The sequence below is a fragment of the Thermobia domestica genome, chromosome 18 (assembly GCF_964235325.1).
Source record: "Thermobia domestica chromosome 18, izTheDome1.hap1.1, whole genome shotgun sequence".
Taxonomy (NCBI): domain Eukaryota; kingdom Metazoa; phylum Arthropoda; class Insecta; order Zygentoma; family Lepismatidae; genus Thermobia; species Thermobia domestica.
The window spans coordinates 34,664,064-34,683,416 of record NC_137471.1 but is presented as its reverse complement, the minus strand read 5'-3'; the positions used below and the strand labels follow the sequence as shown (position 1 = coordinate 34,683,416).

The window sequence follows — 19,353 nt, the reverse complement described above, 5'->3', positions numbered from 1 at the left end:
ACTTTAATATACTTCCGTCCTATTAAGAACACTGTAACATATTTCCGTCACCATAAACAACCCTGTAATATACTTTCGTCAGATTAAAAACCCTGTAATATACTTCTGTAACTATTAAAAACATCGGTGTATACTTCCGTAACTATTAAAAACATTGTTGTATACTTCCGTTACCATTAAAAACCCTGTGATATACTTTCGTCACCATTAAGAATACTGTAACACACTTCGGTAAGTATTAAAACACTATCATACTATATACTTCTGTAACTATTATAAAAACTGTTGTAAACTTCCGTAATCATTAACAACCCGTAATATTACTTCCGTCACCATTAAAAACACTATAACGTACTTCCGTCACCACTAACAATAATGTAATATTATGTTATTAGATGAGAAACGTTTACTACAATAGTTATATCTAACATTTGACAGGTTTTCTTCCAGCTGCGTTCATGTTTCACTAAAAACAGCATATAAACAATCTATTAAACTGCATAGTATAACATTTTAAGTTTAACAAGTGAAATATGTGTAGTAGTAACAAATCATTCTTCACTTGATTATTTCTGTTCATGGCTGATCTTTAATTGCTATTTAAAGAACATTTATTATTTTTTTCTATCCAACACTGATCTTTACTTGGTATTTAAAGAATATTTATTTCTTTCTGTCCAACACTGATTTTTAATTGCTATTTAAGAAATATTTATTATTTTTTGCTGTCCAACACTGATTTTTACTTGGTATTTAAAGAACATTTATTATTTTTTGCTGCCCAAAAGTGATCTTTAATTACTATTCAAAAAATATTTATTTTCTCTGTCCAAGACTGATCTTTACTTGGTATTTAAAGAATGTTTATCATTTTTTGCTGTTCAAAACTGATCTTGAATTGCTATTCAAAGAATATTTATTATTTTTTCTGTCCAACACTGATTTTTAATTGCTATTCAAAGAATATTTATTATTTTTTGCTGTCCAACACTGATTTTTAATTGCTATTCAAAGAATATTTATTATTTCTTCTGTCCAACTCTGATCTTTAATTGCTATTCAAAGAATATTTATTTTTTCTGGAAGACTAATCTTTAATTGGTATTTAAACAATATTTATCATTTTTTGCCCAAGGATGATCTTTAATTCGTATTTAAAGATTATTTATTATTTTTTTCTGTTCAATTCTGATCTTTAATTGCTATTCAAAGAACATTTATTATTTTTTCTGTCCAACACTGATTTTTAATTGCTATTCAAAGAATATTTATTATTTTTTGCTGTCCAACACTGATTTTTAATTGCTATTCAAAGAATATTTATTATTTCTTCTGTCCAACTCTGATCTTTAATTGCTATTCAAAGAATATTTATTTTTTCTGGAAGACTAATCTTTAATTGATATTTAAACAATATTTATCATTTTTTGCCCAAGGATGATCTTTAATTCGTATTCAAAGATTATTTATTATTTTTTTTTCTGTTCAATTCTGATCTTTAATTGCTATTCAAAGAACATTTATTATTTTTTCTGTCCAACACTGATTTTTAATTGCTATTCAAAGAATATTTATTATATTTTGCTGTCCAACACTGATATTTAATTGCTATTCAAAGAATAATTATTATTTTTTTCTGTCCAACACTGATCTTTAATTGGCATTTAAAGAATATGTATTATTTTTTTGCTGTCCAAGACTGATTTTTAATTGCTATTTAAAGAATATTTATTATTCTTTTGCTGTTCAACACTGATTTTTAATTGTTATTCAAAGAATATTTATTATTTTTTGCTGTCCAACTCTGATCTTTAATTGCTATTCAAAGAATATTTATTATTTTTCTGTCCAACTCTGATCTTTAATTGATATTCAATATTTATTATTTGTTTCTGGAAGACTAATCTTTAATTGGTATATAAACAACATTTATCATTTTTTCTGTCTAAGGATGATCTTTAATTAATATTTAAAGAGTATTTATTATTTTTTCTGTTCAATTCTGATTTTTAATTGCTATTTAACAGTATTTATGCCCAATGTGTTGATGTATAGCTATGTGCGTAACGTAGAAACCAAAAGCCTGCATACCGTAATATTTTACACGTTTCTGTAACAGATCAAGGTCCACCACTATGCCAAGTTTCATTCTGATTTACACACACATGACTTTGTGCTTTCGAGGTTATGACTCAACATCTGACTGCTCAGAACTCGGGAATTGAAAGCCTGCATAACCTAAAATTTTAGACTCACTCATAACAGGCCAAGTTTGATTCCGATCGATATATTATATAGTCTGCTTGAATTTTGGGGGGGAGGGATCGAATTAAGGACCAAAGTATGAAAATAAAAAATTCGGTACGTACCTGAAATTGTACCAAGGATGATGATACTTTTCCAATTTAACGGTGCTAGCACCTGCATCAGATAAAGGAATATACAAGCTATGATTACAAACAATAGTTGAAATGGTAAAAATAAGTATTTCAAACATACAGTAAAATCACAGCATAAAATTTGAAGTTTACAAGATACCATGAGCTACAACCAAGGCCGGACTTACGTATAAGCTAAACAAGCATAGTTTAGGGTCCTACTTTCTTCTAGGCCCCCCAAAAATAAATGAAAAATGGATGAACATTTTCCAAAATATATTAGAAAGAATAAATGAAAAAAAAACTATATTGGGTCGATGCAAATGTTCGTGCGTTTTTTTATATTTTTTATTTATTCTGCTGTTCTGGTAATTCAAATACAACACAAACATAACATTAAGATATTCTACAAGTGAAACAATACATTCCATACATTTTACTATCACTCACATTGCATACATTTCATGAAGCAACTCATTCAAACGATTTTCGTCAGAATTTGAAGATCTTCCAGAACGTGGATCATCAGACAAGTCAAACTGTCCTGCTCGAAAGCGGGAAAACCATTTCTGTGCTGTTCTTTCAGCAATTGCTTCATTCCCGTACACTGCACAAATTGTTCCCGCAGCTTCTGCTGCACTGGATCCTCGGTTAAACTCGAAGAGTAAAATGTGACGGAAATGATCACTTCTCTCAACTTTACATTCCATATTAGTTTGTCTGAGATATATACAATAAATAATACGCTCACAATCAAGAAAACCTGTTTCACAACACAAACTTCAAACTACGGTAAAACAACGGAATAACGATAAGCAATCGCTTCACGCCACTTTGTTGCCAACCTAAAAGAAAACCGCACGAACTTATGCATCGACCCAATATATACAGCAACATTAGGTAGTTCGTGTTGGCAATCTTCTATGATGTAATAATGGGCCTCCTTCTGCTAGCCTGCTTCCGAAAATACCAATAGATTGTTCATTTCTGTGTTAAGAGTGCCTAAGTAATCTAGATACATAAAATGTCCCATTATCTTCAATAGCTTACAGCCCCACCGAATCTAAATATAGCTCTGGTTATAACAGCACTCATATAAAAATTAAATTGTTTTTCTTCAACAATTACAAATCCTTAAAATTTCTAAAATCTAAAGTTAAAATAAATTTCTAAAACCTAAAGTTGAAATAAATTTTGAAAATCTAAAGTTAAAATACATTTCTAAAATCTAAAGTTATTCTTTGATAGCAATATATTTCTAAAGTTTGTTATTCTTTCCACTCATGAAATACTAAAATTTAATTACTGTTTTGGCAAACAATGAATTCATAAAATTTCTTAATTTTTTTGCAATATTAGATTCCTCAATTTTATGATAAGTCAACAAAAAAATTACAAAATTCAATCGTTATTCTACGGCAATAATGACTTCCTAAAGTTTATTTGTATTCCTCGATAAAAATAGATTCCGAAGTTTTTTTATTACTCTCAAGAAATAATGCATTACCAACATTCAATTATGTCTTGAATAACGAATTTTCTAAACTTTACTGACAATAAGTTTAGGACTCAGCGGTAGAGTGCTCACTTCTGCTGCGAGTGGTCTCTGGTTCAATTCCCGACCATAGGAGTTTGTTGTAGACAACACTGTGATCGTACTTTATATCGGAATTCTCCCGTTTCCTTCTACACTTTTATTCTGTCTTTCACCAACGCTCATACTCATTAATCCTTCATATTTTTTAGCGTATAGAATATAATCGTGGTACGTTAAGCAAGAAATTTTATTTCCTTTTATTTCATTTGATAATGAGTTCCAAATTCGTCGTTATCCTTTAACGCGATAACAATGAATTTCCAAATGAACTGTTAATCGTTGACAACATATTTTAGAATTTACTAGCAGAATACTCATTCTTCGCACGGGAAGAATATGTTTCATTTTTGATATGAAGGGCTGAATTGGGATTTAAACAGCATCGGAAGTGTTACTGTTTATTTCAGTGACTCCGAAAACCATGGATTCAACACTAATATAGGTAATTTTCCAGTTGCACCGTAAAAAGTGAAATAATGAAAACTATTCCAGGCTTCAACCTCATCTAAGTTGAAAATTTGATCGAGATTGGTCGAGTGGTTCAAGAAGTATGAAGTCATAAACATAGTGCCTTTCGTTTTTATTTATATAGATTTCTTATTCCTTGATAATAGTGTATACAAAATTATATTAAAATTCAGTTCTTAATATTCGATAATTTCTTTCTTTTGAAGCTTAGAGTTAATAGATTTCCTTGATAACTAATTTATAAAGCTAATTATTAATAACTGATAATAATGCATTTCGAAAATTAGTTTGTATTCTTTGATAATATGAATTTCAGGAGTTTAATATCCTTCAATAAATCACATTTTAAAAGTTGGTTATTCTTCGAAATAGTTTATCAACTAACTTAGAAAATAACGTATTTCTGAAATTTAATTATCGATATTTGATATTCAATTTTCTTCATTTGATAACGAATTTAAAATGTAATTGCTACCTTCGATAATAACGAATTTCTAGAGTTTTTTTTAGTCCTCAATAAAAACAAGTTTGTTATTCTTCAATAAAAGCAAGTTTGTTTTTCCTCAATAAAAGCAAGTTTGTTATTCCTCAATAAAAGAAAGTTTGTTATTCTTGGATTACAAAATATTTCTAAAGTTTATTTGCTAAATCTTCGACAATAATGAACTTATAAAGCTTAACTTTTATAGTTCGATTTAAAATATGCAATTTGAAAGCTTATCATTGTTTGATAGTAACTCATTTACAAAGAAAGTTTCTTATCTAATGTAATATAAATAAAATGAAGAGTTTGTTTGTGTGTTTGTTTGTCTGTCTGTCTGTGTGTGGCCTGGGGCCCACACAAGTGGACTGAGAGTTACCAAAATTTGGTCACGGGTACCTGGTTCAGGCCCCAGATCAAGACGAAGCGTTTTTTTTTAAATTTCGAACCAGGGAGTCTCAGGGCGGAGTTTACCGAGACTGACCTGGGGACCAGACAGGTTGACCGAGAGTTACCAAATTTTGGTCACGGATACCTTGGTCCAGGCCAAAGACCAATTCGAAGCGTTTTTGTCAAAATTCGAACCAGAGGGGTCTCAGGGGGCGTTTACCGGGACATGTAAAAGTATTAGAAAATGGCCAATATTAGTGTCGAATTCATAGTTTTTGCAGCCACTGAGATTAATGGTGAAACTCCGATTGCATTAACTTCCAAATTCACCCTATTCGGCTGCGGGCCGGGGTTCACCGGGGGATATCCAAAATGACCGATATTAGTGTCAAATCCATAGTTTTCGCCGTCACTGAAATGAATGGTGATACTCCCACAGGCGTTGACTTCCAAATATAGCCTCCATGCGATGACTGGGTATACTCAGCTAGTCCTTCAATAAAAATCCATTTCAAATCTTACTCCTCGACCATATGAATTTATAAAGTTTAAATGTTATTATTTGGATACAAATGCATTTTAAAATCCTGTTATACACCTGTAACAATTTATTTCCAATCTTTGATTATTATTATTCGACATTAATGCATTTCTAATGTTCTACTGTTATTCTTCAAAGAAAAATACACTCGATAAGAATACATTTTTGAACTACGAGGTTCTTCGATAACAAAGCATTTCCAAACTTTATTCGATAAAATATTTCATTAATAACCAAATGCTTGTTCGTGGTCCTCAATAACAAATTTCCAAAATTAATTGTTCTCTCAAGGTGAGTCCACCGAATGAAGGCTGGAACAATTGTTTCCTTTGATAATAATGTAATTACAAAATGTATTATTAATTGAAAATAACGAATTTCTACAATTTATTGTTAACGAAATTCAAATGTTTGTAACGGTTAAGTTCGAAAGTTGGTCGTCCGTTTCTAGCAAAGTTTTGAATATTTATCGGGAGCTCGCGCTCTACCACTGAGCCACCGTGCCCCATTTTATCCAGTTATGTAGCTGGTTATTTCACAAGTCTTTTTAACTTTATCTATCTATCTATGTATCTATATCTATATTTATATCTATATCTATCTATCTATCTATCTATCTATATATATATATATATATATATATATATATATATATATAGATAGATAGATAGATAGATAGATAGATAGATAGATAGATAGATAGATAGATATAGATATAGATATATATGCAATTTGCTTCTGGTAAGTTTTGAACGTTTGAAGCTATTATTATTTTTTGATAATGTTGATTTTCTATTAATGCGAGTATAAGAATACGTATATTTACATAAAATATGTAGCATCATGTTTACTTCACAGAGTTTCTTCTTTAAATGTAGTTCCTAACAAACCGTGTATGTGCTTGTACGATAAAAGCATACAAGAGACAAAGGAACTCTCCACGCTAAAGAAAACACAACGAACACCCTCTGTCCATTAGCATAATGCGAATTCTGTAAACCTGACTACGTATTACATTACCACGCAACAAGCATTCTTACTTAACCACTTTCTTGTTACAACCAGCAAACCCTACGAGTAGCTAACAAGTCTATGATTAATTACGCTTCCTGAAACCCGTCCATCTTAGCAACAGGACAGAAAACTCGTTTTACATGTTACATTTACAGTTTCCTCTAATAACAACGACAAAAGAGCTCCTCGACTTACATCCCGTCATTTTTTAAAAATTCTACTATATTATTCACGAATAACGAGAGAAATAATTATTAACGATTAACAAGTGAAAGATATTAACGATGAACGAGAGAAAAATTAACGATTAAGAAGAGAAAAATTAACGATTAACGAGAGAAAAAATACTAACGATTAACGAGAGAACAAAATTACTAACAAATAAGGTGAAAAGTCATTGATTAACGAGAGAAAATTATTAACGATTAACTAAAGAAAAATATTAACGATTAATGATAACGATTAACAAGAGAAAAATTATTAATGATTAACAGCAGAAAAATTATTAACAAATGACGACAGAAAAAATGTCCAAAGATGAGACATGTAATAAACAAATCTGATTGAAATGAACATAATGATATCATCATCATCATCATCATTATAGGTATTCTGCCATTATTGACAGGTCACTTGCTGCAACAGAGAAGCTTCCATGCTCCATGGTCTTCCGCTATCCTCTTCGTCTTCATGTATGATTTTTCTGTTTTGATATTGTCCATCAACTGTAGCCTCCTTCGCCCCCTCCCTCTGTTTCCTACCGCCATACCCTCTAGAACGTCTCTCATGAAACAATTCTTTCTTAGCTAATATTCCAACCAAATTCTCATCCTCTTTTCAATATCTTAAGTTCTTACTTTCTCGCTCCTCTCATTCATTTCCCGCTCGACCCATATTCTTCACAGCCCTTCCTTAAGTTTACAGAGTCCGCAACAAGTGCCATATCATTGCAAACCGTATACACCTAATTTTTTAATGTCGTCCTAGTAGTTTCTGAATTATGACGAAACGGCAAGTAATTTCGGCACGTATCTCGTAAAAGCCTATTTCAGGGCTCATAGTGGTCTGGTCTCTTGTAAATAGTTGAAAAGTGACCAAAAGCACACGAAAAAGTGACCATAAAGTGACCAAAATCCCATCATGCTCCTTTTTTCCTTTGTCAATTTCTCCATCACCTCTCTTTGTTGTTTTGTTTCACATTTTCTTCTTTACTTCTTTTTAAGCTTCCTCCTTTCTTAAGTTTTCTAAGTATGCTTTGTAGTTACGGTAAGTAGACTTAACAGATGTAACAAGCTTCTGAGTACGTGAAACCAGTTCAGGCCTATTTCCGAATTTCTTCATCACAGACATTATATTTAACTTAGCATTGAGAGTTCTCAAAGCCATGAAATATTCGAATTCATCACCTACTCTTAAGAAGAACATACAAGAAGCATAACACAAGACCAACATGATGAACCACACAAACACACACACACACAACGTTGAGCGGAGCGTTAACTATTACGAGAGAAAACTAAAAGACTATTATGATAGAAGAAAGAATAGACACAGAAGGGTTCTCAACCCCACCTTGAGAGCTTAAGCATCCACCAACCATCCACTGTGCTTTAGAAAGAAAGCTGAAGTGAGAATAAAACTGACTGTTTCACATGTGGTAGCAAGTACTGAAGCTTTCAGGAGAGTAATGCGTAACAAGTTTCTGCCTTTTTCCATTTATTTTTATAATATTTTTCTTACAAAATTCCCAATCCAAAACATAAATCACACGAAAAAGTCACTTTAACTCCCAAAAAGTAACTTTTAGTGACATTTTTTTTAAAAAAAGTAACTTTTAGTGACCAACTTGAAAAAAAAGTAACTTTTAGTTAAAAAAAAAAAAAGTGACTCGCTATGAGCCCTTCTATTACTTTACACTCACTCACAAAGATCTTACGAATTGATTTACATGAAGAGATCTTTTATAAAATCTACTAACGTCAATTACCTGCTTCGTTGCGTCAGAATAAAAGAAAAACTTAGTAACATGTTCCAGTAGTCAGTCACTTTTTACTGTTACTGAAGCACTCTTTAACCCTTTGGGGATCCTGGCATTTTGGGCTATTTTTTAGACTTTCAGTCAAGCAGCTACTGCATCGTCACTATTTATCCTAGGATCATGGTTCATACCTCATTCTCTTCAGAATAGAGCTGGCTTTCAAATGGTACTACTTGCATACCCATACCATATACCAGGAGAGAGAAAACTGATGTCGAAGGGAAAATTTTGAGGGGAAATTTTTTTTGTCCAACTTTGGGCCCCCCTGCCCCCTTCCTGTGTGAACGTAGAGACCTCCAAAAAATCTGATAAATAGTACTTGGTAAACTAAATGTGTGTCCCAAATTTCAAGTTTCTATCTTGAATAGTAAGGGCGGGAGAAATTTTATCAAAAATTCCCACAAAGCCCCAAATTACCACAAAACACTATGATCTCAGGGAAAAAATTTCCTGAGACATCCCTAATTACCCTAGGGTCATGTTTCGCCCATCATTCTCTTCAGAACAGAACTGCCTTTCAGACGGTATGACTCACGTGTCTCTATCATGTATGTGAAGGGGGAAAATCCCGAAGAAAGGGATTTTTGGGTCTAAAAATCCCTTTTTTCAACTTTTGCCCCTCTGGACCCCCCTGTTTTTACGCAGAAATCGGAAAAAAACTTGGTAAATACTACTCGGTGGACTGAATGTTTGTGCAAAATTTCAATTTTCTACGTGAAAAAATAGGCCCACCAGAAAAAATTTCCCTACCATGCCCCACTTTTACCCTATACAGAAGTATATTTGGATAAAAATTCACTGAGACGGCCCTAATTACCCTAGAATAATAATTCGACCGTCGTTATCTTCAGAATGGAACTGCCTTTCAGACGGCATGACTCACGTGGTCCTATCATGTATGTGAGGCGGGAAAATGACGAAAAACGGGATTTTTGGGGTAAAAATATCCCTTTTCTAACCCTTTGCCCCTCTGGTTCCCCCCTGTTTTAACACTGACATCGGAACAAAAAATCTTTTAAATACTACTCGGTAGACTGAATTTTTGTGCAAAATTTCAATCTTCTACGTTCAAAAATAAGCCCGCCAAAAAATATATATATACCGACAGTGCCCCATTTTTCCCTATATAGAAGTATATTTTTCAAAAAATCCCTGAGACGTCCCTAATTACCCTAGGATAATAATTCGACCGTCATTCTCTTCAGAATGGAACTGCCTTTCAGACGGTATGACTCACGTGTCCCCATCATGTATGTGAGGCGGGGAAATCCTGAAAAACGGGATTTTTGGGTAAAAATATATCTTTTTTCAACCCTTTGCCCCTCTGGTCCCCCCCCCCTGTTTTAGCACTGACATCGGAACAAAAAATCTGGTAAATACTACTCGGTGGACTGAATGTTTGTGCAAAATTTGAATCTTCTACGTGAAAAAAGAAGCCCGCCAAAAATAATGAACATAGGGTTCATAAGGGAAAATTTCTATTTCAAAATTATGACGTCATCACCTCCTATGTCTGGACGCAGGACGGTCTGAAACCATACGTAATGTCTTCTACAATGTATCTGGACTTGAAAAACAAAGAAAAACCGGACGAAAAAGCTCAAATAGAAGAGAAATAACGCAATGTACGATGAAAAATGCGTATCGTACAAAATGTACGATAAGATCCCCAAAGGGTTAATATCGGGTATTTTCGATCATTTTTATATGTCTCCCCGTTCCCCTAAGTTGCACCGTCAAATGATAAAAAACATCCCAGGCCCGAACCTCATCTACGTTGAAAATTTGATCAAGATCGGTCGGAAGTCACAAACATAATCACTTCCATTTTTAATTACGTAGATAGATTAACTTTATTCTTTTAATCAATTCCTATTAATATGTATGCTCTACCATAAACAAGCGTAAGCCTTAACCACTACATAGTAAGTTATAAGCTACACATTTTTGCTACAAACATTAAAATTTTAGTATATAATACGGAGGGTTAGTAGGCCTATCTACTTACTTGTTAGTAAAATAATGTATGTTTGTCATCACCTTTACGCATAGAAACGAGTAACCAGATCCACCAAATCTTGTTCATAGATACATCTTTATAAAATATATTTCTATACGAAGCTCTTATTTCGATTTTTGGCTCGCCGGGGTCAAAATTTCGGGGATGAGTAGGGGTGAAATGTATCCGAAAACTTATGCATGTTTTTCGTGCTCGCTGATAAAACCGTCAGTGTATGCAACCCCCATTACCTCATGTTGTGCGGGCTTATATAGCAACATAGGATAAATACCGGGGAATGAAGCAATGTCTTTTACGTCTCTTTTAAACGATGTTCTGAGTTAAAAGTCTTCACTACAGCGATATTAAACTACCGCTAATTTTAGAGTGTTTCTGTAATATCTTCAAAAATAAAAATATTCGAAAAGCAGAAACGTAGTGAACTATCACATGCAAAATCATATTGTCTATAGAGCGTCCCACCCTTAGATTGCAGCACAGGAGTAAATGGCAATGCTTTTCCTTATGCCCATTGTTGCCAAACTTAGCCTGAATTTTAGAAATAGTTTCTTTTACTAGGTATGAATAAATTATTGTAGAACATTGTATTCTCTATCAAATAATCTGTTTTTCTCACATCAAGAAGAATTTTCAAGTATTGAAATAAATTGAAAGAGTGAAATCTTGCTAATGGCAAATTCTAACGTCGCGTTAAATATATCACGTCATAAGTTCGGAACTCTAAGAGATACAACGATGAAAGTTATACAGATATTAATACCATATTTGGGGCCAATGTTGGAAAAGTTTGCATTCAAAAAAACTTTTTGAATTTTAAAATAAAAAAATAAAATGTAAGAGAAAGTGCATATACTATTCCAATGCAATATCTAAAAAGTTGACTAGTAAGAAACTTTTTTATTTTTCAGGTTAGATGGGGGTGCAAAGCGAGAAAAATATTGAGAAAAGATTGAAATTATTTTAAAAACAATTCGCAGGTCAATATCTTTCTTTATTTAGGTTTTATGACTTTTAGTGTTAAGCATCAACTTTCAAAGCGCGCGCATCTGACCAGAAGAAAAGCAGTGATAAATCTTGCCAATGATATTTTTTTTATAATGTTTGTTTTAAAGTCACTGATGTAGAGAATTGTGCTATAACGATGAGTGTTTACTGTTGACGGTATGCGAGCACGAATCTACTGCTTAACGAAACCATATTCGGAAAATCGAATCCTGGACCTCATCTACGATAAACATTGCGTCAGCTCCACTCAATCTTATGTTCCACTACTTACTTCGCTCGTTTTCCTTGAGTTGCACGCACACACACACACACACACACACACACATATATATATATATATATATATATATATATATATATATATATATATAATATGACCAATATCTATTAATAATAAGTCTCCTCATTCCTGATGATAAAAAGTTATTAGTTTTGTAATTGATTCATTTATAGTAGTCCTTATTGCTGTTTCAGATGCTGACAATTTTGACAATAAAAGTTGGTTTCGTTTGCAATTCCATTTCTCTTATTTACTTTGAATACACATATGAAAACGACAAAAGCGTTCATAACAAATAATTTTATGAGCTCACAAAGCAGAATGAAAGGCCTCTTAATTCTCTCCCCCCCCCCCATGCTTCTTTAGAAAGTAGGGTTTGATAATTCTGTTTGGTTTTGTTTCCTCGCCCAACGATCTGTATCTTGTTGGCTGTCACTATACGTGATTTAAAGTCACAACTTGCGCGTTTGTTTAGAACGGACATAATGGGGTTTCTTTTCATTCTTCTTCTGTTTCCAGACTGATAGAGGTGTCAGAAGTGAGTATAGAAACTAGGGAGGTTCAGTTCCTATTCACCATTGCATTTGTCATAATCATCATCATCATATTTTATTGGCAGGCCACTTGCTGCAACTCAGAAGCTTCCACGGTCTTCGGTTAACCTCTTCGTCTTCACGTATGATTTTTCTATTTTGATATCGTCCAGTAATTGTAGTCTCTTTTCGTCCTCTCCCTCTTTTTCCTGCCACCATACCCTCTAGCACGTCCTTCATGATACAGTCTTAAAACATCGGAAGTGAGGAGAAGCCGCCTTCACAATATACTTTATAATGTAACTTGTTTGACAAACGGAATTGGATTAGCGGATATTTTGCTTACACAGACGAATGAGCGTTCTCGTACGTCACATTTTCTCGTCACTTATCACTATCACCCTACTCCAGTTTTCACTCTTATCCAAATTCAGTAGCAGTATCTTACCCATTGCTATTCCTTAGTTTGCCGCACAATCGGTACAGGAAATTTGTGTGTGGGACTGTTTAGCCTGCCATTTATTTCAATCATATGTTTTCTGTTCGTTTCATATGTTCTCTCGATTTCGTATTGCTTCCATCAAAATTTTATTGCAACGATATATTAAAAAAAAAACCTTCTAACACAATTGTTAGACTGTTATTTCGTACCCTCCAATTCGCCGTTCTAAATGAATTTGCGCGATTGGAATGACAAAAGAGTTGAAAATATATGAATTTAAGAAGGATTTATTTACAGACTCATCACTCTTTCTGTTTTTCTTGTTCTTTCTTCGAAAGAAAACATACGGCGGAAGAAACGTGGCAACAGCGCGCTCCATTTACTCTGTACTGCAATCTAAGAGTGGGACGCTCTATAGTTCACTACGTTTCTGCTTTCGGGATATTTTTATTTGTTTTAAAAAAATCATAGAAAAATTCTAAAATTAACGGTAGTTTAATTTCGCTGTAGTGAAAACCCTTAAGAGGCAAAAATAACGGGTCCCAATGGGTCAATCCATACGAAGTTGTCCAGAAGTGGCTCCTCAACCATCTCCGAAAATTATTATTAAAAAAAAATATTGTGACGAACATTCTGTATGAGAAGGTCAATAGCACTATTCACGTTGTCGTATGTACAAATGTTCCTAAATGGCGGCCATCTTTGTTGTCGGTGGAGTGTCAATTTTTGCATTTGCAAGCGTTTACGAAAACTACAGTTGCTCAGGACGTACTGTACGTATCAGACGAACACCAAACAAAAACGAATGTTTAGAGAAGAGACTAAGGTACACAAAGAACATATATTTTTGCTTCTAAAAAAAAATATGCAGGGTTGCAAACCAATACATGAAATCACTAGAAAAAGTACAGGAAATTACACTTTTAAAGGGGCTATATTTTGAAATGGCATAAAGTGGGGGTTCATAAGTTTCGTGCTGAATACTATTGCATGTAAAGAGTCTGTAGAAATGTCCACACCTATGATACTACTGGCATCGTAGATTTATGGAGGTCTGAAAGTTGAAGTTTGTGATTTTGATGCCTTGTTTGGAGCGTAATATCTCAGGAGGGCAAAGTGCTAAAAAAATTGCTGCTTAGGCTGATTAGGCCACAAAGTAATTCTGTATGTGGATAAACTATTGCGACAAAATCATGACTGATATTACATGGAGAAAAAATGTGGACATGGTAAAAGCGCGATGAAAGCAGGTGCGTGACGATGATCATAGCCCGGAAAAATTTAAATGTTTTGATATGTTTCATGCCAGATCTCAAAAACTACGCATCGTTCAGCAATTAGGTCCGCTTTTGTTTGTGTTCAGTTGTGCAAAAGCTTGTGAGTGGTATTTGTCCCATCTTTGTAGCTCCATGATCATTGCCACGTCTACAAAGTGGACAATTTATCTTGACCATCTGCTATCACGGACAAACCAAAAAAGAGAGAAAAGAGAAATTTGCACGAAGCAATTATAAGGAAGGGGACATCTATATGTGTATTAAACAGAAAGACCCAACAAACAGTGTTACCAACCCAATATAAAATTATATTCTTTTTCAAATGGCACTACATCAGAGTATTACATATTTCAAATCAACGTGTCAAACGTAAACTTAAAATATCACTTTTATTATTCAGTGTTACAAACTAAGGATGTTATAGTATCAGAAACATCCAGAGTTCGGAAGCCTCTAATGCAAAGGTAGCATAAGGAGGTGCACAGGATAATGCAAATCGATAGTACTTTAATATTGGATACCAAGGCCACGGTATGACTTGTTTTGAATAAATAGGAACGAAGTTACCAGTACTTGAAAATTTTATTTTCTTTGAATGCCTTTATTTCGAAAAAATGCTGAGTAAGTACCATATCTAGTTACTTGTTTGGTTTGTAATGGATGTGTAAATTATTTTGCCGTTTACAGCATTTCGATATCTCACACCGCTCCGGAGATATGATAAACATTACAGAAGTTTGCAACACTGCTTAAATCTCGTAATTACGAGAACTTGTTGTAATTACAACTACTAAAAGTTATTGAAGTAATGCTATAGAAGAAAAGGGAAACTACAATCATTTTAAATGTTTTCCACAAATACGCCATTTTCAGCAGAATAGGATAGATGAAATGCAACCTTGTGAACACATTAACTTCCGTAATACGTATTGAATTTCAATGATACTTTGCTGATACATTAAGTGCCTTAATACTGCGGTCCAGTTCGACGATGGGTGTGATCGGTGCAAGTGGAAGCTAACTCCTTTATCATATAGATGTAGCACTGATGATGGAGCTAGAAAGACGGGACAAAGGCCACTCACAAGCTTTTGCACAACTGTATACAAACAAAAGCGGACCTAATTGCTGAATCATGCGTAGTTTTTGAGATCTAGCATGAAACATATCAAAACATTTAAATTTTTCCGGGCTATGACCATCGTCACGCACCTGCTTTCTTCGTGTTTTTACCATGACCTTACTTTTTTTTCTCCATATAATATCAGTCATGATTTTTTTTGCAATAGTTTATTCGCATACAGAATTACTTTGTGGCTTAAGCAGTAATTTTTAGCACTTTGCTCTCCTGAGATATTACGCCCCAAACATGGCATTAAAATCACAAACTTCAACTTTCGGTCCCTCATAAATCTATGGTGCCAGTAGTATCATAGATGTAGATATTTATGCACACTCGTTACATACAATAGTATTCAGCACAAAACTTATGAACTCCCCACTTTATGCAATTCCAAAATACAGCACCTCTAAAAGTGTAATTTTCTGTACTTTTTCTAGTGATTTCATGTATTGGTTTGCAACCCTGAATATTTATTTAGAAGCAAGAGTATATATTCTCTATGTACATAAGTCTCTCCTCTAAACATTCGCTTTTGTTTGGTGTTCGTCTGATTCGTATGTCCTGAGCAACTGTAGTTTTCGTAAACGCTTACAAATGCAAAAATTGACACCACCGACAACAAAGATGACCGCCATTTAGGAACACTTCTACATACGATAACGTGAATAATGTTATTGACCTTCTCATACACAAGGTTCATCACAGTCCAATTTCTATAATTTTCGGAGATGGTCGAGCAACAATTTTCGCTATCTTTAGGTCACTTCAGATGGATTGACCCCAATCATTTTTTATCCACGTTCTCAATTAAGACTCGACAATGATTGGTACTTACAACTAATACAACAAAAGCAAGCCATGATAATGTTGTATATGTACGGAAATTAAATTTGGCATAAAAGAAACTAGAACCACCTCATAAGAACTACGAATGTTGGAACGAGCTAGGTGTGTCAATTTTAGTTACCCACACTATAGCTAAAAAATAAATAAATAAATAAATTGACGAATCTCATCAAAGCACTTGTGGTGTTAGTTTCTCTCCTTCTCTATCTCTATCTCTCTCTGAAATGCAAGAATTTTTCGTGAGAGAGATTCGTAGTAAATGGGAATAGATCTGTTGGCTGACATCTGTAACACAATTAGGAAGACCATTGATGGCTGTCCTCAGTAGAAATCAGTGTATTTACAGATTGCATTTAGACACTTATACCTTCAAATTTACGAAACCTCGTTACTTCTCCTTGATTGTAAGAACAAAACTTCTACTTGTGAACGAATGTTATTCTCTATTTGCAGTATTTGCATATTCTTAAGTTTAAAAGTGCAAATTTTGGCTGAAATGCTAAATAATTTTGTGAATATGTAACATTTTAGATAAACAAATAATTTTAAGAAACACGACCCGTACTCTGAGTTAACCCTGGAAAGAAGAAGAGTTTATGCATTTTAGTGTGGACCAGGGGTAGGGGTGACGGGTTAAAAAAAAAAAGTATCTACTCCCATATTCTACTCAAACCAAATTGTATTTATTCTAAGATTTGGTTTAATTTAAAATATAGTGCTATCAAATCATATTTTGATTGTCCCTTTATGCTGAGTTGCATCTGTAATTTGTGTTAATAGAACCATCAGCTGTGCCCAGAGGGGAGTACCATGACGCAAAGAGCGTCACGAGTAGTTTTTTTTTGGGGGGGGGGAGAACAGAAATATTTCAACTAATTTTATCTTCTGTCTAAAATTATTTTACAATTTCATCTGAAGCTAAGAGTAATACATTGGACTACCTTGTAACTTTTCTAATGAACGTGATTATAACTATTCACGGGAGATAGTATTGGGGGCTTGATTTGGGGCGGGTGTGGGTTGTACATTCATAACTTCGAGCTCTGGACAATTTCCAGAATTAATTGATCTAATTTTTAATCATTATGGGTTGCGGACAAAGGGGAGATATTATGAGTTGCAGAGGGGAAAGCACTGACTAAATTAAAGGTAGCCACTATTTGATTTAGGGGGAACATATCAGAAAAATGGAGGGACGCCAAAGAGGATGGGCACCGCTTATGAGTGTTATTCACTGTAAAGAGTTTGCAGAGAAAATCACACATAGTACACAATGTTTTCCGTATATTCTCAAGTAAAACAAATGTCATATGCAAATCATGCAAGCTAATGTTTTCACTGCACTGAGCTAACTTTCATATAAATAGGATTATAGTATTGGTGGAACCGTGGAACTATTCATGGTAAGTCAGTTTTTGTAATATTTAAGCTGAATTATCTCATTGATGACCTTCACAAATTAAAAAGAAAAGAATGATTTGCTCCATCGAAAGAAATATTTTAGAAACTAGATGACACACAATAAAAAAACACGTAATGGAAGGTCACACATCTTTACTATTAAAAATTCAAATTTCAAAAGTGTGGGCACTTTATACACCCTCTCTCCTTGTCCTGACAGGGTTAATTGAGAGTAACTTGAAAAAAAATTATGACATCTTACTAAGATTATGTGCTTGTTCCTATAAACGTACCTGTAACTCCTGGCGACTCTATTTCTGAGAGTTGAAGCAGCTTCCTTGCATTTATATGCAAGAACTTGTCTTATATGGGTTGGTCTGGCGTGTGGGAAGCGTTTGGTCACAAAAGCTACAATAAATAAATAAATAAATAAATAACAAGCAATTATCTTGTAAACTTTATTATATCCAAAAACTTCTACTTAATTTAAAATCAAATACTGTGATATCTATCATACATCATAATAATAAATTAATAACTATTTTGACTGGCATCCCCGCTGGTCTACTGGCTAGAGCGTGTGCCTTAGTGCACAAGGTCCTGGATTCGATTCCCGGTGGGAGAGCATAAAAAAATTAATTTCATTCATTCGCTTTCATCTATCAGCCGTCTCCTTAGTCTAAAAGCCACAAGCATGGAGCGTTAAACTAAAGAAAATTCACTTCATTTTTCATGACATTTAAGAAAAGACCAAGAGGAAAACGAAAATATTAGTTTACGATATACGAGGCATGTAATGAAAGTAATGCCTGTTAGTCCGTAAAATCTCTAATAGTGATGTTATTTGAAATTCATATCACATACAGACCATACCTTCATACAAAATTTGTAACTGTTTCTTTCATTTCATTTCTAGAAGTACGGTAGGTATCGAACTCCTTTCCAAAGAGGAATGTACAGATGCAAACGTCCATGATGATTAAAGGCATTATTTTATTCAAATAAAATAATAAAATAAATAAAAGAATATAAGTTTAAGGCCATGATTTTATTCAAATATATGTATACAACTATAAAGTGTATCAAAAAATATGATGTTCACAGACGATGTTATTCAAATATAAACTTATATAGTGTACTAAATATTATGTTCAGGACTATGATTTTATTCAAATGTAAAATTATAAATTGTACAAAAGATGGTGTTTAAGGGCCGCATCTTACTCAAATATAACATTATATAGTGTATGAAAGAAGATTATGTTTATAGGCATGATTTTATTCAAATACACGTGTAAAATGATAAAGAAGATGCTATTTAAAGACAAAGTCTGTAAAAAGAACATGATGTTTAGGGATATGATCTTTTTCAAATCTGAAATTGGAAAAATGATATTTAGGGACATATTTTAATATAAATATAAAATAATAATATTCAAATATAAAATCATAAAATTTATACAAGAAGAGTATGTCTAGTGATATGATTTTATTCAAATAACATTATAAAGAGTCTAAA

The 19,353-nt window shown here is 33.4% G+C and overlaps 1 protein-coding gene across 6 annotated transcripts in view; it reads right to left on the bottom strand.

The window, feature by feature from the left end:
* LOC145675518 (uncharacterized) overlaps nucleotides 1-19,353 on the bottom strand; it is a 290,842-nt gene that overhangs the window by 33,641 nt on the left and 237,848 nt on the right. For 3 of the 6 annotated variants that reach the window (XM_081745990.1, XM_081745987.1, XM_081745988.1), the window contains exon 7: nucleotides 2,370-2,421. The exons of 1 other annotated variant lie outside the window; for it this stretch is intronic. In XM_081745990.1, coding sequence (XP_081602116.1) covers nucleotides 2,370-2,421 — 52 coding nt within the window. Of the gene's footprint in view, nucleotides 1-2,369; nucleotides 2,422-18,127; nucleotides 18,243-19,353 lie in introns of all 6 variants that reach the window. 2 more of the 6 variants (XM_081745978.1, XM_081745977.1) reach the window with 1 other exon arrangement.